Source organism: Amblyomma americanum, chromosome 10, assembly GCF_052857255.1.
Source record: "Amblyomma americanum isolate KBUSLIRL-KWMA chromosome 10, ASM5285725v1, whole genome shotgun sequence".
Classification (NCBI taxonomy): Eukaryota; Metazoa; Arthropoda; class Arachnida; order Ixodida; family Ixodidae; genus Amblyomma; species Amblyomma americanum.
In genome coordinates, this window is record NC_135506.1 from 46903087 (window position 1) to 46926664 (window position 23578).

Consider the following 23578-nt stretch of genomic DNA (forward strand, 5'->3'; position numbering starts at 1 on the left):
CTTTTGGTAGTGAAGTTGGAGAATTGCCCTTGAGATTTTGTAAAGAGCCATTAGCAGGTGTGCGTATTGTAGGCTTAGTAGAAGCACTTCCTTTCGTCATCTGTTGCTTCATTTTGCTTTTACTCGCCTCGCCTGTGGGGGGAGCCTGATGGTCCGAAGACAGGGCTTTGTTATCTTCGTTGTGTCGGGCTTTTGATCTTTGGGCGCCACCAGCCACAGGAGGAGCCGGCACGCTATGACCCGAGTTGGTGCTGTTCCGAGTACGACCGCCTTCATCTAGTTGTCGCTTCGTTTTTACTTTTGGTGGAGTTTCATTAGACGTGCTCGACTTCGGAAGCTGTCGTGCCATTCCTACCTCTTCATCAACAGCTTCGTCGTCGCTGCGAACGTGAGTGCCGGGCAAGGTGGTACGATGAGGTCTTGAGCTATCCTTGGGTTTAGACCCATCGCCCTCGTCATGGTGCGTGCGGTGTACACTACCTGCTTCGCAGCCCGGTCGAGACTCTTCGCTCTCTCCCATCCTCTCATCAGCACACTTCGTGGAGAAAGCAGCCAGCGGTTCCAAGATGCTCTTGGCGTCCACGCCAATGGCCTCACCTCCAACTCGCCTCTCACTCTTGTCCATGGGCTTTCAGGTGGGCTTCCTCGGGATTTCCTGCTCAATCGACTTCGCGTTTTCGCTGAAGAGTAATTTTAGTAGATGTTTTAGACAAGCACAGGCGGTACGTCTGGACTATCTTCTTCTTCTTCCTCTTAAAACATGGCACATACCCACATGGGGGGATTGGCCAAGGTGGAGTGGCACAAACAAGCAAATTGCCGTAGGAGATTACGACAAAATTTTACCACCAGGCGTGAATTTTAAAAAATCCGCCAGTAAAAAACGACAGAAGAAAATTTAAGGCAAAATAACAGGCAGCATTTTATGAAAAAATAAGAGCTCGAAGAATTTAAAAACAGCTAGCAAATCAACCTACAGTTGCAATTATGTAGTCATGAAGAATTCCACAAATTGAACCCAATGCAAATATTTTTGCGCTCGCACAGAACGATAATAACACTGGCAGAGATAACGGCAGCCCTAATTTGGAGAGAGGGACCTCCAGATAAATATTTCTCTGAAGTGCGAACTTTGGACATTAAAGGAGAAAATGGTCTACAGATTCAACTTCTCCGCATGCGTCACATAGGTTTGTCGGTGTCCACCCACGTCTGCACACATATAATTTCAAACTGGGAATCCTGCACCGCAACCGCGTCATTGATACCTCACACAGCCTGGTTTTACACGAAAGGACTTTCCAAATATATGCGAAGTGCTGAGGGATCGCTTAAGTAAGGGATCGCTTAACCTGGCTGCTGGGTGTTGGAGCCGCTGAAACCTGGAAATCGCCGGCAGGCTGAATGTCGCGACGGGATGTGTCACTGACCCGTCAAGAGCCGACCTTGCTAAGTAATCAGCCACCTCCTTTGAATGAATACCTGCATGGCCGGGGACCCAGACAAAACTGACTTCCTTCAAAGTGCATGGGACAAAAAATAGCGGGACACGGCTCAAAAAATCTTTTGGTGAAGTTTCAAGTGAGGCTAAACCGACAAAAAATCAGCGAGGATAACAACGTGAAACACATGACATGGAATTTTGTGCAGGGTGATTCCAAGAGCCAAAAATTCCGCAAATAATATAGCAATATAATCTGGGATGCGTTGAGAATAGCTTCATGCCAAATCCTGCGAAAAGATTCCAACTTCAGCTTTTTGGCAGCTGACGGGAGGCATCGCTGGAAAGCACCGCATGATGGGGTATTCCTCTATGGACCAGCTGCTGAGGAGCTTCGTCTTCTCCCTGAAGACATGTGTAGCTTTTTCCTCTTTCTTAGCCGCTGAGCTCGCATGCCGCACACAGATTGCCCATTAACGGCAGGTGCAATTTCGCGCGTCCTATACTGTGCTATGTTGTAATTCGTGGCACATAAGCAAATAGGATATGAGATTGAAAACGACAATGTCGCACTATGGCTGAGAGACACTGACATCAGTCTCGCATAACGCAACAAGAACGAATGCTTTATTGCAGGCTCTGTTTTTATACCCAGCCATTGAGGTGGCACGATGACGATCACATTGCGGATGAAGGCACGATTAAGATGATGAAGTTGTAGATATTTCACCTCTCCCTCTCTTACAAGTCCAGGCGTACAGGTGGCTGTCGCTGTAGGGTTGATCTTCGCAACGGTGGCAGGCAATCGGTACCGGCCGCTTCCAGACTACCTAGCGACATGATCGGAGTACCCTTTATAGGGGTCGAGCGAAACTGATTCAGCCCGACGTTTTACCTAGCCAAAGTGTAGCTGCTGAATTACTTCCCCTGAATAAAGTTACAATCCTCGACCCTAGTTGATCTCGCATTACTCCTGGTAGCCCCCTGCGACTTGTTCGAAAATCTCGCATCCAGACTAGGTCACCTGCCTCAAGCGTAGACCCACCAAGTATTGGTGGGATTTCGTTCAACTTCTCATCTGGCGTGATGCAGTCCAGCTTTGCCCTTATTTCGTACCCCCAATAAGTGTTCTGAAGGGGATCTGCCATCCTTGACAGGCGTTTGGCGGTATCGGCATAAAAACCGAGCTATACGCATCTTGATGTCTGCTCCTGGGTTTTTCTTCAACCCTTCCTTGAGAGTACGCACATCTCGCTCGGCTAACCAGTTCGATTGGTGATGATAAGGGGCTGTTGTGAGTTGTTTCGCGTTGTTCCGTGCCAGAAATTCGCGAGAAACTTTACCCACAATTTTTAGTCTGTTATCAGAAACGAAGGTTTTTGTAAGGTCAAACCGTGCAAAAATTGCTCCTAATGCTTCAGCCGTTGTTTGTGAAGTGGCAATTTTCATCGGAATTGCTTTTATCCATTTCGTTTCTGAGTCTACGACGACTAAGACCATTTGTCCTCCCAGCGGGCCTGCAAATTCTGCGTGCAGTCTGTTCCACTTATTCCCGGTGGCTGGCCACGCCAACGGTATCTGTGCTGGTGGCATCGCCGAAGCCTATGCACAAGCTGAACTTGAGCTCACTAGTCGCTCTGTATCGGAATTCAGTCCAGGGTATCAAAACAGCGTTCTCCCTGTGCTTTTAATGGCTGTCATGCCGGGGTCATACCACGCATCGGCGTTACACGGCTAGCGCCTCCAATAGGTCTAGAGTTGCGAGATTGCTCCTCGTTGTAGCTATCTGTAGCTGAGCGGCACAGATGGCGGGACGCGACAGAAGGAAGAGGTCAGCAGGGGCGCATGCCTAACATTCCGTCTCTCTTCAAAGGACTTCTCTTGCTCTGCCACATCAGCTCTCGTAGAATACGACGATGAGGTCGATTGGAAGCATGAGGCTCCTCTGCGATTACCTCAGATGCTTCAGGGGAGAGTTCTCTGTTAAATCTAACTTTGCACAGGCTCACTTGGTTGCGTAGCGGATAATTCTGTGTCGCCATTTTCACCCTCTGCATATTTAAGTGTCGCGATAAGCGGCGTAGCTTGTAAGTTCACCAGGGCTTGGTTGACGTATGGTGGACGAAATGCCTTCATTTGACTCGAGTGAACAATTCTTTGGGCCCTGGAAGAGGTATTGGCAGGGTGTAAGGTGGCACGAAGAACATAGAAAGTGACTAGTGACGGGCCCTCTAGTACTACTTGGCATCACCCTATGACTCATTGTAGCGGCGTTTTCATTCTTTTTCGGCTTGCACAAAGTTTTCTTAAGCCTCTGCACCACGCCCCTTGAGGTCTAGTAACCTTGTCTGAGAGCTAATGTTCGCTGGCGGGGTGAATTGTTTTGTGGAAAATTTCGGAACATACCCATGCAGCAGTTCGAAGGACGAAAGACTTAAGCGCTGTACTGTATAATATTGCATCCCATTTCATGGCGCATAAACGACTGAGGCCATTATAAGCCAACCATATATTAGAATTATTTGCTTTGTATGAAACGTTGAAATGCATTTAAAATCGCATTGTTTAAGAAAGTGGCTTCAAATAAAAATGTGCACGAGAACACAACCGAAAAAGCACGACAGCACTATGCTATCGCCGCTGCCGAACACGCCTCGTGTTGATGACGATGACGTCCTCAGGCTTAATGATACATACCCAAGGCAGAGGATTGGCCAGGATGCATTGCGGAAACAAACGCATTCACGGACAAGAAACTGCGCTGTGTTGTTGTTGTTGTTGTTAGCCTATCAAAAGATGGCACATACCCACACTGGGGGATCGGCCAAGAATCGGGTGGCTATTCACCGGAACGCAGTTAACAAAAAGGAAAAGCACGTGGGAGCGCAACACCGGTGAATTTTTCGTCATGAACAGAAAAGGGATGAGTGTTTTGATTTTAAAATTTTAAGAATAATAATAAAGAGAGTGATTAAATATTAATGGTTTAGTCAAAATGTAATAATTGATAGAAAAGAAAAGGTTGGTACACTTAGCAAGGCAGTCGGTGAGATTCTATCAGGAAATTTTGAACAGCGGTGCAAACAGATCTGTGGCTGAACCCAAATGTGGTGGCGCCAAATGATAGCAAGAGCGGGCTGCTCAAACTAAGGCCAAGATGCTGCAAGGGCTCCTCCAGCAACCTTTTTCTCAGTGAGTTGAATCGGCGACAATACAGCCAAAAATGTTCAATAGATTCTGGCTCACGGCAAAATGCACAAAGGGGAGAGAGCGCCTAACCCGACTTGTGTAAATAGAAATTTAGAGGGGGGATGCGGCAGCGTAGCCTCGTCAGTGATACTTCAAGCTGCCGAGAGCAACAAATTTTCCTGTTCCAATAATATTTAAGGTGCTCATAATCCGCCGATGTTAAAAGTGATGTGTCTTGCGTGCTTAAAAACGCACGTCGCCGAAATCTAGATGCTGTAATGTATTCTGTAGCCGGGATGATTGGCAACACGGGGCGGCTGAGGGAAGCCTTTGCGAGATTATCAGCAATCTCATTTACTGTCACACTGCTGTGGCCGGGAACCCATACTAAATGAACAAGGCTCAAATGCGGAGGAAGTAGGGATAAGAAAGTTGATAAAATGGGACCGTCAACCTGTGCAGCGAGGGACGAACACAAAGATAAAGAATCAGTAATTACTGCAACTGCTGTAATAGAGGGGTCTAGCTTGCGTAGAGCAAGTACAACTGCTAGAAACTCTGCTTGATAAATAGGGGTGAAATCTGGAAGGCGCAGAGAAAAGGACCAGTCTAAATGCGAGCAAAATATTCCCACACCTGCTTTTTCATTGCATTGCGATGCATTAGTGGCTATTGCTATATTTGTTGGTAGGGTCCTCAGATGATCTTCTAGAAGACCATTTAGAATACTCGGTGGCAAAAGTTTTGCATTTTTTGGGAATATGTCGTCGAAAACAATGTGGATAGTGGGCCCATTCCGAAGCGCAGGAAGGATATCATAAATGTTTACATCTAAAGGCTGAAGTAATCTTTGCACAAACACTACCTGAGGGGAATTGAAACGAGACCAGGGGACACCAAAAAAGGAGGTCGGCTGAGAACAGAAAATGCTTTGGGAACGGTGGAAATGGGATTCATAGATCCTGAGGTAAATTTGCACAGTTAAAAATTGAAGTCGTGATAAGAGAGACGGAATGCGGGCTTCAAGGTACAGCACATTGATAGCCACTAATTTTGGAAGGCCGAGGCACATGCGAAGTGCTTCCCTCTCTAAAAGGACGAGAGGGCGAAGTTTATATGTAGCCGAGCCTGAAAACAACACTGATCCAAATTCTAAAATTGGCCTGACATACAATATGTAGATCATTAATAGCGCATCTCTGCGCATGCCGTACCGGTGATGACATAATCTCCGTAACATGCCCACGGCACGAGCCCCTTTCGCCGCGACATGGTCAATGTGAGGTCGCCAGGTGAGTTTGTTGTCATAAATGACCCCTAGGTATTTTAGGGATTGAACCTGCGGTATTATTTTAAACTGGCAAGTGAGAGAGACCACTACAGGAGTGAATAGAGGGAAAACAAGAGTAGCGCACTTGCCAACATTTAACTTCAGGTGTAATGCGCTCAACCAGTGCTCAAGTGTGTTCAAATATGACTGCAACAGACCATACAGAGAATGTATATCCGGCGCAGCAGCAAAAAACGCAATGTCGTCCGCATAGACGTAAGTGCGTACATGGCGGTGGATAGGAATTGAGCTTAACAGAATATTAAAGAGCACAGGAGAAAGAACAGCTCCTTGCGGTACACCTCGCGTTTGTCTATACCTCTCTGAATGAACACCATTATGGATGCAAAAGAATTCCCTGTTATGAAGAAATGCAGATATCCATGCTACTATATAATCTGGAAATTGAAGAGACTGTAGCCTATGTATCAGGATGGAGTGTTCTACACTGTCGTAAGCTTTGGCGACATCTAACGTAACCAAAGCCGCGACCAGGCGTTGACGACGAGCAAGGAGAATTCTGCTCTCAAGATCAGCATGTACATTCCATATCGAACACCGTGGACGGAAACCGAGTTGGCACGGGCTGAGTATACTTTTGCGGTCCACAATGGCTGACACCCGAATTAGTAACAACCTTTCTATCAACTTTACCACGTTTGATGTTAAAGAAATTGGCCTAATATTATCCAATTCATAGCCTCCACTCTGATTTTAAGTAAAGGGATCACCTTGGACAGCTTCCACTCAGAAGGTATCCAAGCGTGTTTGAGAGAGTAGTTTATTAAGTGCAATAAGGAGTTGGGAGACTCTTCAAATAGAATCTTGAGCATCTTTGTGGTAACACCATCAGGGCCAGGAGCAGCAGCTGGCAATCTCTGGACAACTTATGAAAGCTCTGATAGATTTACTTGTGAGGCATTATCATTTGGTACGACTGGTGCAAACAACAATGGTCGCATAGGTAGTAAAGACGAGAACCGCGTTTGTAGGCCTGTGGCTATTAATTCAACCGCCTGGATAGCTTCTACAGGTGACATAACTAATGACTGAAAATTATGAGAGGACATGAGCTGTTTCCTAGACCGTAGAAAACCGAATAGTGCACGTCGGTTGCCCGCCTTTGAAAGATAATCGAAGTGTTCTGAGTCATATTTTTCCTTTGCGCGAGAAACTGTGCGTTTAAAGGTGGCTGCAATAAATTTATAATCACTCCAGTTATTCGGGCATTGGTTATGAAGAAGCTTTTTCCATGCTGCCTTCCTCCGCCTGTAATCTCTTGTACAGTCCGCATTCCACCAGTTAGAAGAATTCCCTTTTGTTGGCCTCACCAGGAACTCCGACTTTTTACGGCTTTCCTCAATAGCCAGACATATGCTTGCTGACTGGTGGACCTCGGCGATGTTAGACACTGGAGCAAGGGCAGAGCGCAACGCCGTCTGAAATGTGTCATAATTTACATGTGACCGCAACTGAGAAGACGCCGGAGTAACACGACATATGATATCAAAATGAATAGGTATATGATCACTTGAAGTGCCGCTATCAACTGTCGACCAATTCGTTACGCCAATTCCAGGACTAATGAACGTGAGATCTAAAACAGATTGAGTGTGTGAGCGAAGATAAGTGGCCGATCCTGAATTTAAGCACATCAGGTTGTGATCAGAAACCCAGTCCCAAAGGCGCTTGCCTCATGAATTAGTCCTAAAACCCCAAGACACATGGTGAGAATTGAAGTCCCCAGCCACGAGAACTGGGTTTTTACAGTTTACGAGTAAAAAATCCAGAGGTCTAACATCCTGGACTCCATTGGGGAAATAACAATTTGCTATTGCAAATTGAGAGCACCCAGGAAGTACAAAGTCTATTGCCAAAATCTCACAGTCTGGAGACATTTGTTGAAAAGATACCACAGCCCTGTGGCAAAATTTTGAAGAGACTAAAGTTAGTAAACCCCCGCCTCTTGACTGGCGGTCTAGGCGAAATGACCGGTAATTTTTGATATGAAAATGTTTGTCGGTTGAAAGCCACGTTTCTTGCAGAATTATGACACCCGGATTAAGCTGAGTAGAAAGGCAGTGTAAATCTGTGGAAGCGGAAAGAATAGAGCGACAAATCCACTGCAGAACTCGCAACGACGCTATGGTTGCGAAAGTCTAGCCGCAGCAACTGCCTGCTCCAAAATGGTATCCTTGGGTTTAGTGCCAAGCTGCTTCTTCTTTGATTTGGGCTGGGTGCCCTGAGAAGACAACGAATGAGACATGGGGGACCCACTGCGCTTAAGAAGCCGCGCATCAGGCTCCACCATCTCGGAATCATACATTACATCAACATCCCTCGAAGTACCCGAGGTAGGTACAGCGGAAGTGACAAGTTTGTTCCTGGGGTTGTGATGCTACTGGAATTTGAGACCGGATAAGAGGAGAGGGAATTGTTGTCGAAAGAGGTGCCAAACTAGCCTGCACGGCATGTGTAATCTGAGTCGCTAGAACATTTGTAAAGCACTCCGAGACACTTGCGACAATCTTTTCTACCATTTTAGACATCGAAGCCTCCACAGCAGCCGCAATTGCCTGGGACAGCGTTGAGTCTAACATGACACCTTGCCGAGCGGTCACACCAGCATAACCGTGGGCACGTTTTTTGACCTCTGAAATAGCGTCACGGCGCGAACAGCGTTTCCTGTCAATTATTTCCAGAATTTGAATTTCCTGAGCTCGAGAGGGACAATTTGAGTAGTTTGCAGAGTGCGCACCACCGCAAAGGCAACACTTCTGATTCTTCTCAGTGCAGGTGCTTGTTGAATGACCATCCCCACAGTTGCAACACCTGAAGTTGGATTTGCAACCGCCAGCGCTATGTCCATAGCGCCAGCAGTTGTTACACTGCAGAGGCCGAGATAATAATGGGTCTACCCGAAAAACTAGAGGCCATGCCTTGATTTCAGAGGGGCAGGAAGTGCCGGCAAAGGTAGCAATCACTGATTCAGTGGGCATCCGCACGTTGTTTACATCCCGGCTACAGCGGTGCACAGCAACAACACCTGCAGCCAACAGAAGCTCAAGAGTCTCTGCCGGAGACAGGGAAGAGTCTACGCCTCGTACAATACCTTTCGTGCACGCCAGATGAGAAGGGATGAAAGAACTTACCCGAAGGGAGGCAAAGGATGAGGAGTTTAGTAAATCTCTTACACAGGCAAGGTCTGGCGATCTGCACAGAATCCCACCGCGTCCAAACTGGCGAACCTCTGAGATTTACTCATAATGAGAAGTCGTCGACTGGAGAGCAGCCCGAACAACACCAGGGTTGTTCATCCTGATAGCACCACCATCCTTAGGCACCAGCGCGACAGGGATACTGCCGACAGCACTGCGCAAAAAAGCTTCCAACGGTAGGAGATCAGTTGACAGAGAAGCCGACCAGAGGGAACTCCTTTGGCCGGGAGACTGGGTGGACATAGTCCGGGCTTACCGCCTTACCGCGCAAAGACGCAGAGAGAAAATGCCACAATCAGCCACCCGAAACTTAGCCGATCGTTCCCAGCAGAGCAGAAGGAAGGAAGGAAGGAAGGCCTCAAACGTTGCTGGCACATACCCACTACGGGGGAGTGGCCAAGACACAGGCGGTTAATTACTGGATACAGGAAATTTTTGACGGGAAAAGCAGTGGAAATAGTATGTAGTCTGATAGATTGGAAGAGGGAAGGAAAGCGATTCAGTTAACTTGGAGATCGAAGACGGGACAATTGCTTAATGTGCATAATAGTACACAATGCCTGTAATGTTGCAATGTCTTACTGACTGAGATCGGGAAAAAAAAATTAGAATGGGAGTCGCTGCGTTTCTTGAAGAAAATTTTGCACAGCAGAGCGCACACTCCTGTCGCTTCGTCCAAGCAAAGAAGCGCCAATGGAAAGAACAACCGCGGAAGACACAGGCAAGCCCAGTTGATGAAATGGAATTTGCAAAAGACGCTTCCTCAAATGAGAAAAGCGGCGGCAGAACAGCAGGAAGTGATCCATTGTCTCAGGTTCGGCACAAAAAGGGCACAGTGGGGAACCTGCCAGTCCAGATCTGTGAAGGTAGAAATTTAGAAGGGGAACCCGGCAACGCAAACGCGTGAAAGAGACCTCTAGTCTGCGTGAGCGCCAGTCTTTGCTACTCCAAGGATGCAGAAGATGCTGATATTCGGGAGATGATGTAAGAGCCGAGGCAGCAAATTCCTGAAATATTGTGTAGCTGCGAAACCTCACCGCAGCTGTATATGCACACGATGGTAGGACAGTAACAATTGGGCCGCTGAGAGAGGCTCTTGCTAAGGAATCTGCAACCTCATTTAAGTGAAAGCCCATGTGACCTGGTACCCAAAGCAACCTTACCGAATTTAGATGCAGCGGAATCAGGAACTTAAAGAGGCGTAATGGCCGAGAGTCAGTGGGTGAGGATAAGGAAGAGCAAATGGACAGAGAGTCTGTCATAACCACGACCTGGGAAACGGTAGATTCTAATTTTCGTAAGGCAGCGCTGTGCATTTCACATCGTCTTCTTCGTCAACTTCCATGTGCAGAGCAAACAAGTTCTAACCAGCCTAACCTCGAAGGGAGGTTCACCCGAGTGTAATATCGTTGTCAGAGGTGTCGACGACCCATCAAAGCGAAACCATGATCCCATCAGGCTATACACGTGCTTTTGCACGTCTGCCTGGTTAAACTACGTTAAAATGTCGTCATTTTTTGTCTTGAAGGTTACTGGCAAACTGCCATTCATGATCTGAGAGAACAAGCCAAATGTACTCCACCGCATTTTTATTCATGAAGCTATTCCACTCTCGTGTTTCGAATCTGCGGTCACTACCTGCCCTAAGTAGATGTATTGGCGCGAAAGCAGCTCTCCAGAAGTACCAACGCATAGCAAGATTGTTGTCTTGTACAGTTCCGTTATCCGAACTAACCCGAGCTTACCCGAGTTACTGGGGTAAGTTCGGGTGGAAGTTCAGTTACGTTCGGAGGATTGTCGCGCCAAGTGTAGCCACTCGCGGGCAGGTAGCAGTTAAATTAATGATTGGTCGCGAGAAGTTGCTCGGAAAGAGCAACATGGGTCGCACGAGACACACTGATGGCAGCACCTGCCACCGCAGGGCAGTGGCGCATCGCTTTAACGCTTCGCCGCTGCGGCAGCAGTAGCACGAGCACTCCGAGGGATCTGTGAACGTAAACAAGAGAATGACAGATGACGCAGCGTTAATTATAGATAACGAGAACGAAGATGTCACAAACTAAAATTGAAACAAATTAGAAAGAAATTGGTATGTCGTGATTGAGGGTAGCTCGCAACGATGACCGCTCATTTCTTCTGGGTCAGCTAAGCGAGTGCCATTCAGATTTTTTTCAGTATCTTCCAAATTTCTACGGCTCCCGTAATTAGCATATTTGACCTCTCCTTTGAAGCTGGCACGTGAACCATCATCAGCAATTCTCGCGCATGCAGCTCGAGCACGAGATCGCCGTACTCGCGCCGCCTGGTTCGGTTCCTGAGGCTGAACCCACTGATCATAACCAAATATTGTAATATCTTGCATCGGTCGACGTGCGTGCAACAGCCACGCCTACCAAGACGCCCCAGGGGACATCGAGCATCGTGACGGATACAAAAGACCCAACGGTGCCGAGTACGAAACAAGCGCTGAGCGACTCCCAGGGACGAAGCTGTGAACCAGAACGAGACCTGCACCAGCAGCAGAATGCTACCGCTCTATACGGCCACGGCGATTTCCAGAGACCCATATGCTGCTTCACCATTGTCGCCTTGATCGTCCTGCAGTGCCACAACCACGCATTCGCTCTTGTAACACGCCCCGTGGACCACTGGTGCCAGCCACCAGCCAATTATGCAAACCTGTCCATTTCTAAATGGAAGAGCGTCGGCATTCCACTGGATGAAGAAGGGCATCCGAGTGAGTGCCTCGCCTACGCAAAGCCCGGCCAGCAGCCCAACAACACCGAGACCTACGAGTGCGACGCCTGGGGCTACGACCCAGCGCGCGCCGCGCAGTCCGCGAGGAGCTTCTGGGATCTGGTCTGCCACAGGTCTTGGCTGGTGTCCTTGGGCAACGTGGTTTACATGAGCGGCGCCCTTCTGGTCGTGCCCCTGGCAGGGTACTTTGCGGACAACCTAGGCCGCAAGGCCGTCATCATCGCCGGCGTTGTGGTGCTTCTAGCGAGCACCACGGCAACCTGCTTATCGCGAAGCTACACGTACTATCTCGTGGCGAGGTTCGTGAACTCAGCCTGCGCCAGTTCCATTTTTGTGATTAGTCTCATCCTGCTCTACGAATACCTACCGTGTGTCATACATTGGCTCCTGGCGGCGTCCAGAGGGGACGAAGCTCAGGCTGTCATGCTGAAGGCTGCCGACATGAACGACATGAACCGGGTGGTGGCCAAGCAAGCCGTGCGGAGGATCAGTTGGGAACATTCCCGTGGCGCAGCCAGCTGCTACACGTACGGCACTGTTTTCGCCGCACCCAAAGTAGAATTCAAGAGCCGTTACTTGATCATGGTGCTTGTTGCGTCATTCATGATGGTCCTGGGCATCTACGGCATCGCCTGGTCCAAAAGAATGCGCAAGGGAACGACGGCTGCAGTCGTGGCCCTCATACTGTCCGCGCCTTTTTACGTGTTAATGTTCGTCTGGCTCGTCTCCTTGGGCAGGGGAGGAAACACGTTGATATGACGTCTTTCTGTGCTGCACTGAGCAGGTCCTGCTGTTAAGTCCACATAGCGATGAGGTTTTGCGAAATGTTCTTGTGTATCGGCTACATAACACCTTCCCATACCTTGGATATGGTCACCGCCCGCCTTTACATTGCTCCACTGTATTACCTCTCTTTTGATTACTGATATGCCCCCATACCACAAATCTAGGCTAATCTCGCTAAATAAGCTTTTCGCTCTAAGCATGCCTAGACTCAATTTTCCGTGGAGGCCTGTCTGGGTCCAATGGTTATCAGAACCTTGCATTAGGTCACAAGTGTAGATGGTCCATTTAATTGTTCTGCAGGCGCTTAGAAGGAAAAGTGAGGGTTCAATGACAGATGCTTCCAAGGCATCATGGCCATATGCTTCATCGATGTTGCCGACGCCTGTTGATATGACAGATTCAATGATTGCTGTTCAATCAACGAATCTTTCTAGTACGACCGCATTTTGCCAGTGATAACCTCCCTGATCTTGGGGCTAATTTTTTATCCAACCTCACGTGCTGTCATTAGCCGAAGCCCCGCATATATCCGATATCGCGTAATTCGCTGATTGTGCGAGATAGGTCACGTGACCTTCTGATGTGATCACAACCTGCCCACCGTATTTTGAGAAACATAGTTTCTATACATCAACCCAAAACCGAATAGGAATCAGAATTGAGAAAAAAATGTAATGCGTGCAAACATCTGCCCCGTCATAGCATAGCAGGTACCTGTTAATGCAGCCAATTTCATCCTCTTAATTTTTAATAGGATGTCAATAAACCCAGTTTTCTCCCTGACCTATTCTGCCCTCTTCCTGTCCTTCAACGTTACATCTATCATTCTCCTCTCCATAGCTCGGTGCGTTGTCCTCAATTTAATTTGAGCCATTTTCGTTAGCCTCCACGTTTCTTCCACATAGGCGAAATGTTGAGTCGGTAGTAAATATGCAATCCAATAAAGGCATGAGCTAGGCGCGGTTGGTTCGAGTGCGGTCCAGAAATATTTATTGCTAGATGATTTGGTGTATGCCTTTTAAGCCCTCATACTTCACCACAGTCTTAATATCGCTAAAGCCTATGCGGTATACATAAAGCGCCAGTCTAAAAAAAAACATGAATTTTTGTATCTCTTTCTAAGGAAACCATTCACACTGGCGCAAGAAAACCACTTGATATCAGAATGACTGCAGTTGCAGCTTGTTGAAAAATGCACACGTCAAACAGCAGTGTTTTAAATACTTGGCACCATCAGCGCTGCAAAACTCGCAACATTCGCGTAAATTCACAGACTGCGTGGACAAAGACACTCCCCATGATGAACTCCTCCACGCAGGCTGCAGCTCCTCCTCGCTGTCATGTGTCTGCTCGGCTCCACCTGCTGTCTGCGCAGCGTCGCCATCTACGCCAAGCCCCGCCTTGTGGGCGACGTCCTGCTTGTGTTCGCCGAGTGCTGCGCCCGCGTCCTGGTGCCGTCCGCCTACCTGTACATGGCCGAGCTGCTGCCCACGGGGCTACGCTGCGCCGTGCTTTGCGGCGCCTACGCCGTGGGCCGCCTTGGCGGCGTGAACGCGTCGGCGCTGTCTCTGCTGGAAGATGCAGGCCGCGAGGACCTCAAGTTCGCCATTGTGGGCTCGGCGTTGTTGAGCGGCGTCGCCGCGATGTACGGGCTGCCCGAGACGAGCTACGGCCTCCTCGACGCTCGTGCAGCCGAGGACGACAAGGAAGAGGTGAAGGTCAGGCAGGAAAGCCCGGACGCGACGACAAGGCGGAGACGCAAGAGGAAGCAGGAGAGGAAGGGGAAGCCCTAGTGCTGAAAACTCCCGAATGCCAACTAAGTAAAACATACGCGGCCCAAATAAGCCGTAATACGTCGATATTAAATACGCCTCTTGTGTCGTGAGGTCCAGTTTAGGCTTTTTTATAGGAATGTCTTGTGACTTGTCTGTGTAATGTGTCTGCTTGCCACAATTGCCTGCCATGTAACTCTGTCTTGTAAATAGTCGTGCTTCTGGAATAAATCTATTTCGTCACGGCCACCTCTGAAATTTTTTGGCCGAGATATATGTCGATCTGAGGTCTAACGTTGACATGTACAAAAGAACGAACGAACTACCGTACATAATTTGCACAACGATTATTGCGGCCGTTAAACAAGACAAGAAAAGTTATTTACGAACGAGGTTCAGAACTACCACTGCCGCGTCCAGAATAGAGCGCTAATGCGTTACATATCCTACAGTAAATAGACTGACCCCAACGAAAACTGGGAATTGATTAAACAGTTCCTGAATAAAGATGCTCCTCGTCTTTCACTCTCAATAATAAGTTCAAACACATACCCCAACTTTGCGATATTGCTAACAATTTCAGTGATGATTTCAGTGCTTCCAGTAGCCTTCGCGCTTAAGTCCCTTTGGATAACCAGTCACGTTAACCCCATTCCTTTATCTCCCACCATTGCAGCGAAAGTTCGCAGAGTTCTGAACTCTGTGAACTTAAGCTGACTTTGTGCATTTCTCAAAACTGAAATCGTTTCCTCACATTGCATCTCCCATTACTGCAGGTCTCATTAACAAAACGTTCACTGCAGGTGTGTTCCATTATTCACTAATGATTACTATTGTAGTTCCTGGCGGCTTAGTTCCTGCCATTAAGAAATCCGACCACAACTGAATTTATCGTCCCTTTTGTATTCTTCCTTTCTTAAGCAAAGCTATCGAAAAAGGTTCACTTTTGGGAGGCGTATTTATTGCGCTCACTGAAGTCATTCACACTAGTATTACGTCATTGTTTTAGCTAAATAATTGGTTGCAGGAATCCGCGCAAGAAATAACAGAGCAGAAGAATAAGCAGGACGAATGGACAGACCGCTTTTAAATCCAAAAGAGGCGAACTTTTAAGCTGTGCACGTCAGGTCACATGAGCAGATAAAAAGGTCGAGAGGGAATGAAAACAAGAGAAGACCACTGCTATAAAAAAAGTGTACTGCAGAGAAAGCAAAGCCATGATCACAAGCCAACTAAAATCTTAACAGAGGGAAGCTCTCATGAGGATTAAAGCTGCATCTCGGGAGATATCTCCAGGCCTACCACCACTCCGAAACATATAAACCAACTTGGAAAACTTTTTCTTCAAACAACAACGAAGAATTCAAGAATTCAGTGATATTTCATTCCATTCCATTAATATATGGGGGAAAATGAGTACTTAACAATATTATCTCAGGCATACAGATGGCGCAGAAATTTTATTCGTCCACAACTCGGCCGCTACAGACGTACGGCTCCACCCAAAGCCCATACGGCGGACGGCTCCACCTAGATCGACACACGGCAGCTGATAGAGAACAAGATGAGGAGGACATATTACCTAGATTCATCCCTTAAAGACGGCGCCATGTAAACGGCATGGCGCTGCGGTGACAATCTCAATTTCAGCGGATGCCGCACTATTCGTGCACCAGATAAGTGCATAGAGGAAGGGGAACTGCTCGCTATATACGGCGCTCTACTCCAGGTGGAAAACGTTCTGGCCGGCAATCCATGCTACAAACTGACATGTCGCGCAAAATGCGAATACACTTTGATTCACATGAAGCCGTGCGTGAGCTCCAAAAACCATTCTCGACCCACGCAATTGCACAGCCGATGATTTCTATAATCAGAACAATCACAACGCGCAACGTGCGCATCCGCCTCGAGTGGATCATTGGACGCACGGGCGATGACGACGGGAACCAGTCCGCTCACAACGCGAGACTCGGGAGAGTACCTCATTCTTTTCTCCGCTGGAATACGTCGCCGTTAGCGACCACCTTAAAGATATGTCCAACAACTTAGTTGTTTTAACGTGCAGACTAGAGCGTATCAAACATAGGAGCCGTGCTCGACTTACGGTCGTTATACCAATGGGTTACCTTTGCTACCTCAGCTGCTCTCACGCGGCATGAGCAGATCTTCATTAATAAGATCATCGCCGATGCCGCCTAGACGCAAAACATCATCCGTAAATGGCTTACCGGCCCTCGCTGGCATCAAGGGGGCAATGTAGACGTTATGAAGTGCCCGTACTGCGGCTGTATATTTCGTGCTGACCTGTACCACCCAGTTTGGAATTGTTCAGAGTTCCGCAAGTGACGCGACGACCTCCTCGCCACGCACGGTCATACCACCGATGGCAAGGAATTTCGTGCACTGACCAGAGCCGGAGCGAAAGGCATCTGAGAAGATATTACCAAATATGCTAAGTGGCCTCTACAAAGCAGTGTAGAGCTTGGCTGGACCACCAATGCCATCCCCTCATGTATCAATAGACTCCTACTTTTCCCTTCCTCAAAAACCCTGTTCCCCAACAAACGGCCTTGAGCCTCCGTTCCTAAATAGACAGCTCATTCATTTTCACTAGCTACCGCATACAACACACATTAACTCGCAATTGATTTGCAGCTGCGGCAATAGCTGCGGTGTCCGTGTTAAACGCTTTTAAAAAGAACGCTTCTATCTCTTGCTCTCTACACTTGTTTTTGAGTCCTAAAATTCCAAGCCATTGTTTGCGCTCAAAATTGCTTCTCTTATGCCGACGTAAAACGTTTGAAAAATCTGAAACTGCTGCTCATCTCGTGTGATGTTCTGACTGCCGTAAGACCGTGTTCATACTTGAGACCCAGTGAGAGCCACCAGAAAGAAGCGGTTTTACCCCTTCATTGCCCGATCCGCACCACACACGCAATTCACACTAATATTGAACTGTTATCGGCCGAAGCGGAAGCTCTCTTCCTGATTCGAAGTGGGTGATGAAACGCCCGGTGCGCCTTTCTTTACCGCAGATGCCTTCTTTTCTTGCGTTGCACCAGGGTCATGCTGGCGCCCTGCTTCACGCCGCTTAGTCTCAGGTCCCAGAGAGGGAAGCGGGAGACGCCCTGGTGCGAAACCATCGTCGTTCCCCCAGACAACATTCCCGGGAGAAGAAAAACGAGAGACAGCTTGCGGGCTCTCTTTGGCCGACGGCCTAACCTCGTCATCATTTCGAGGGGTGAAGGCGGGTAACCCTGCGCCTTGCTTCTGACGGTCGCCGCCGCTTTGGCCATGGCGCTGTAGGCCGGCCGCTAACGACACGAGGTAGCCCCGAGTGATTGGCGTAGAAATGGCGTCCCTCGAAACTCTGTCGACCCTGAAGCCCGAGATGCGGTGGTCGTCGCCATCTTCCGGTCCGCCCTTGTCCTTGTTCCGGAGCTTGAACAGCAGGGTGATCACGATGGCCACCGCGAGCGCCACGACGACGATGGACAGCTGGACGAGGGACATCGAAGACCTGCAAAGTAGAATAACCTGCTATTACTCTCTGGCTGTCTGTTACAGCGCTGACCTAAGGCGCCTGTGTTGCTATTTGCATTCCGGCAGTCATGGCAGTGGCTCTGCAGTGAATGCATGTCGTAAGGCCAGCTCGGCCGTTAATAAGTGCGCGGTGCCGATAATTCTGCAGAATAGCGGACAACGCAAATGTAACGCCGCTTTTTTCACATTTGTGGCGTGGTGTCGTATTAGGTGTATCGAAGGAATACTGTGTGAGGTATCTTGTAAGCTGTAAATGGTGTTGTACATTGCCGTCTTGTGCCCTAATCCAAAATAATTCACCCTCAGAAACTACAACGGTGTCAGAGGAGGGCTGCACTCACCACTGGTGTAGCCTCGGCGACTGAGAGAAGCCGGCCGTGCTCGAGAAAGCGGGCGTGCCATCCTCCTCCATGTTCGCAGGGGCAGAAGAAGACGCACTCGGTGAAGGCTGGCTGAGCTTCCACTCCTGCTGCTCATCAGCCTTGTTTTCCACGTGGTCTCCTTGCGCGTCGTGTGAAACTTCCCTGGTCGAGGACACGTCTAGAAGAAGCGCTTCGCTCCAGGACGTGCCGCAGAAACGCCTTTCGGTGAGTGCGATCTCATCCGCGGCCAAGCGACGCAGCAAAAAGCGCTTGGCGGCAGATGATCGGCCTTTCATCGCCTGCGGAGATTTAGAAAACAAATACATATGTCGACCTCAACTTGCAAAATCATGGCTACTCTGCTGTCAGCTCACACTAAGCCTGGGCAACAAAAAAATCCAGGTAAGTTTGCAGCCATCCATTCGGGCAGAAACATGACAACAGTGTAGAACTAGATCATAGCATATCAAGCACACTTGAAACATTCAACCTTAACTAACAGCGCTCAAGCAGATGAAGCATGCTACACAGTGTATATTGCCTGGGCCTGAATGCGCAATATGTTACCTGTACTTCTATCATTCGGCCACAAAGTAGACGCTCTCAAGGAAGTCGGTCGTGCCATGCCAGCATAATACTCTCATTGGCCACTGGGTGGCGCGATAGTTTTCTTTTTTGGAGACAAGAGACACATCGCCGCATTTTAGCCACGAAAAAAAACGCTATCGTGAAGCTCTATTGCTCTAAAACGTATCTACACAGCACGTATTGCAGGAGGCACCCTGGCAGTTTGAGGCGGTTCTGAAAAGTCCGTGAAGCATCTCACAGATACACAATTACATGTTTGCCTCCATAACATTTTAATTGAGCAAGTTGACGCCATTGAACGCCTCGGCGTAACCTTAGATAAGAACGTTAACTGCCACAAACATATTGATACCCTGTGCTCCAAGCTTGCTTCAGCTTGTTACATTCTATATAGAACACGGAGGTTGCTGGATTTTTCTGCACTGAAGATCATTTATTTTCTCCTTTTCATTGTTATTTGACCTACTGCTGCGAGCCATGGGATAGTACATACAGATCTTATATTAATCAAGTTATCTGTGGAGAAAATAGCATTGCGAATAATAACATACTCGAACAGGTGTCAGTCCAGTGCTCCTTTGTTCAATAGGTTACAGATTTTGAAGTTTCCTCTGTTATAAAAATGAGAATCGCAATGGTAGTAAATAGCATTATACAAAATAATTACCCACTTTCAATTAATATTTTTGTGTTGCCTGACAGGAATAGCAGAAATTCAAGCAATACTAATTTTAATTACCCTGTAACCAGAAACGCCTATGGTCAGCGCCTAATTCAATATTGCGAGGCGAAAATATGGGATAGTGTACCACTTGAAATCAAAATGGCTAACAATTTCCTGTTTTCTATTGAGCGCTTCTAATTTTTGAAGATTGAGGGTTATGTTTCTTAATCTTTTTATGTCTGCGGTTGAGTGTTGCTCACTAATACTTTGTTAGCTGATCATTTATAACCGAGTTTCGTATTCGTATCTTCTGTTGCTGTAATAACAAATGTGTACATTGGGCCTATATTAGCTTCGGCTATTGGCCCTGCAGTTTGTGCAAACGTTTTGTAATATCTGAAGTGAAAATAAAGAAAGCGAAGTGAACGTGAAAGTGAGTTGTCTTCAAACATATGCAATGAAGCATGTTCTCCCGCCTTTGACGCCGACAGAAGCGCCAATCGGCCCGTCGAGCGTGATTGGTCCCGAACCCGTTTTTTCCGCTGCTACGACATTAGAGAAATTGTCTCTGACGTCACATCTATACAGCCACCGCCGCCGCCACACGTTGGCTAGCCGCAATCTAACCTGCTCAACCCATCGGAACTCTTACAGCACGGCCATAACAGATCTAGCTGCTTAGGAGAGTCGAGGCCATATCTTCTCCCAGATTGTTAGCCATCATGCTATATATTTAGTAATTATAAGGCAAGCAATAAAGGCGGCAAAGTCGAATAACTGGTACGAGGCTGTCGGACACGGCTCAGGGCGGAGACGCACGCGGACATGCGAGACACGCCTAAACTATCATTCCTTTCGCGAATTCGTGATACAGAGAACTGCCATGAGGTGTCGCTTATCCACACATTAATCCATCCAGAGAGAGAGCTAGAAACAGCAGTTCCGCTGGTGCAGGATTAAACAGATGAGAACGTCCTCTTAATTTTTCGGCTCATGAATCGCCTTCACTCGCCGCGTACTTGGAATAGTGTGAGTGGGCCTTTACAAGAATCGGACAAGACTACGAATATAATCTGCGGTTGCTCTTCAAATAGTTCTTAAAACACAGGCTTGAGTAAACGTGTGAGTGCCCAAACGCGCTAAAGTTTCGAACATAACTGCTATTTTTAGAACGATGACGGTTCCCATTGATTGATCCACGTAAAATGGTTCACATCCAATCACTGCTCACATCGAGTGGCCCACGCAGTTGTGAAGGAGTTCGATGTCAGTCTCAATTCAAGCACGGCACTTCCTGCCGACGCATGAACAGGAATATATTGCTATGCTTTAAAAGAACAAAAAGCGCGTTGTCTGAGCCCACACCGCTATGTACAGAAGTTTCGAGCAAAACCTACGTCATTAAGGCGAGAACGATACTGCTGTCGGCGCCACAGAGGTAAGGTTGACTAAAAGCCCACGCCGATGAAACAAAACATTGCATTCTCCGTTATCACTCTTGTAATGGGCAAACACGGACCAGCCCTATTAATAATTTCGTTCCAGTAGCACTGTTTGCGTTGGCTCTACTTCCTAAACCGCTGTTTCAATCTAGAATGATAACAGCATTCAAGAACGTCGCCCTTGGCAAAGGTAGTATTACAAAGAATGCCCCACGGGTCGGACGACTACAGCGCAATGCGTTGTAGCCGAGTTCCCGCACCCACCTGCTTGGAAAAGAGAATGTTTTCCAGGAAGGCCCCAGCAACAACGAATAAGCAAGCCGCCGAGTGATCGCTTTTGAGAATCTGTCATAGTAACTCTGCTAAACAAGAGGAGCATGAAACTGGGCAGCTATGTGCAGGACAAGTCGACCCTCATCGAGAAAGACCGCTGCCAGAGGATAGAGCGATAACTACGCAGTCTTCATACAGCAGCAGCTTCTAGGCAAGGACAGGCGTTAATGACAACGTGTGGGCGCAAACCGCACGACGCTTTAACTGCGTCGACGAGCATAAATAGAGGTTAGAGCTAGCGTTGAGCAGAACCACTCATTAAACGTCCTTTATCGCCAGACATACGCTACGGGCACACAGCTACGAAGCAGCGTATCGACAACGTGCGAAAGACACACACACGCAGAAATAGATGGACGACTAAGACTCACCATTGTGAGATTTATCTTCTGTGACTGCTGAGAACAGGGCTTGGTGCTCTTGCACGAGATTCTAGCTTGGTATGATTACAGCGCGCGTACGCGACTTCCTTTTTTTTTTGCACTGACGCCACCTGCCGAATGCACTATGAATGTGGCGCAACGTGTTGGTGAAGATGAAGGTCAGTAAAATCGGGTAACTTCATCATGTGCGTCAGGTGCCTAAGTTTTCATGCGGACGTAACTGTAAATAAAAACGTGATCAAGACAAATGGAGACGCAATGCGTCACGTCATAACTGAAAACTCCCATGCAAGAGTGAGCGTTGTCCTGCTTTGCAAGAGGCACAACGCGTATGTACGGCGGGAAATGACCACTCCCGAGTTTGTGCCATCTTCCTTCTAGCAGACATCATTAGAAATAAATTTCACAGTAATTTTCAGTTACGTTACATACGAGATTGAATTACTTTATTAAAGTGGCAATTAAAGCACATTAGCACAACTGATTAACGACCAGCGCGACAACAAAAAAAAAACAATTATTTGCAGGCCATGACCTGCTGCTCAACCTGGAGCAAGACAGAGGAATGGAGAAAGTACAGCGCTCTCGGTACCGGTGTTTCCATGACCCGCGACGCCACAATTTCAGTTTACATCGCTCCAGTGATCGGTTACTTGGGACAATTGCTGCTCTGCTCTTTATCTATATCACTTATATAAGATTCTCAATATTACCTAAACGATGAGGCTAGACGTACTGCCAAAGATGTTTTTTTTTAATCTTGCTCTGTATTCTTCAAGCCACAATTCTGAATTAGCAAGTTCATTTCAAGACCAGATATTTTTTACTGTTATATTAGTAGTGGTGACCTTCTACTAAAAGGACTTTGCACTTGAACCCCTTGAATTGTGCCTCATATGAACCCGTGTCGACTAATTTCTAGAAGCCTAAAAAACTTACAAGCGTTTACGCTGTGCGCCGTAATGCAGCAACCTAGCGGTAGCTGTCCCGCCACGCTAATTAATAACCCCTCCCTTTCCCCACACTGCGCCTCTACTAAAGAACCCTTTCGCGTCGTGTCCCGGCGCCTCGCCGACCCCTCCGCTCTGCGCCTCCATTCAGTCTCCCCTTCACCGCGCGGCGCCGCAGCGTTCAGGCGCCTCACCCTCAGCGCTTTGCCTCTCCACTGCAGTGATACCCGCTTGTCCTCGCCACCCTGCGCTATCGGGTTCCAACTCTAGCTGTGCTAACGGCTAATCCGTCTAATGGACCTTTCCTTGTTTGGATGGATGGATGGATGGACGGACGGACGGACTGGTGGATGGATGGATGGATGGATGGATGGATGGACGGACGGACGGACGGACGGACGGACGGACGGACGGATGGATGGATGGATGGATGGATGGATGGATGGATGGATGGATGGATGGATGGATGGATGGATGGATGGATGGATGGATGGATGGATGGATGGATAGATGGATGGATGGATGGATGGACTAGCCATTCAACGCTTCCAAGCTCACAAAAGTAACGAATCAAGTAAACAAAGGAGAAGAACATTGTGACTTATTTCAAATTCTTTTCCGTTCCGACCCTGATAATTGTACGCAATATTCCGGCTCATCGGTACCAACAGTGTTGCCACAGGAGCATCGATTCCACAGCCTTCAGAAGCCAAAACCCTCTTCACCCTGTATTCACGGCCGCTGACCTCCCAAACAGTGACATCCCATCTGAACAGTCATGTGAGTGATTTAAATGTGTATGGGCGTGCACGGTGTG

The 23578-nt window shown here is 48.0% G+C and overlaps 2 protein-coding genes across 2 annotated transcripts in view; one reads left to right on the forward strand and one right to left on the reverse strand.

Moving 5' to 3' along the window:
• The first annotated feature begins 457 nt into the window (after positions 1 to 457).
• Positions 458 to 14514, forward strand: LOC144108261 (solute carrier family 22 member 7-like). The gene is made up of 3 exons (XM_077641535.1): positions 458 to 635; positions 11562 to 12645; positions 14040 to 14514. Exons 1-3 carry the CDS (start codon positions 458 to 460, stop codon positions 14512 to 14514), a joined length of 1737 nt encoding a protein of 578 aa, XP_077497661.1.
• A 505-nt stretch (positions 14515 to 15019) lies between these two features.
• LOC144107498 (uncharacterized) overlaps positions 15020 to 23578 on the reverse strand; it is a 76894-nt gene continuing 68335 nt past the window's right edge. Inside the window, exons 2-3 of the mRNA XM_077640524.1 lie at positions 18381 to 18700; positions 15020 to 18016 (exon numbers count right to left, since the gene is read on the reverse strand). Of these exons, the coding sequence (XP_077496650.1) occupies positions 17455 to 18016; positions 18381 to 18697 (879 nt within the window). The 5' untranslated portion in view covers positions 18698 to 18700 and the 3' untranslated portion in view covers positions 15020 to 17454. The remainder of the gene's footprint in view (positions 18017 to 18380; positions 18701 to 23578) is intronic.

Bases quoted from the DNA above. Each gene is read 5' to 3' on its own strand.
- LOC144108261 (XM_077641535.1), top strand. From the start codon at position 458: ATGGTGCGTGCGGTGTACACTACCTGCTTCGCAGCCCGGTCGAGACTC. The intron at 636-11,561 runs GTGGGCTTCCTC...TGCGTGCAACAG, and splicing joins TCTTGTCCATGGGCTTTCAG to CCACGCCTACCAAGACGCCC. The intron at 12,646-14,039 runs GTTCGTCTGGCT...TCCTCCACGCAG, and splicing joins GCGCCTTTTTACGTGTTAAT to GCTGCAGCTCCTCCTCGCTG.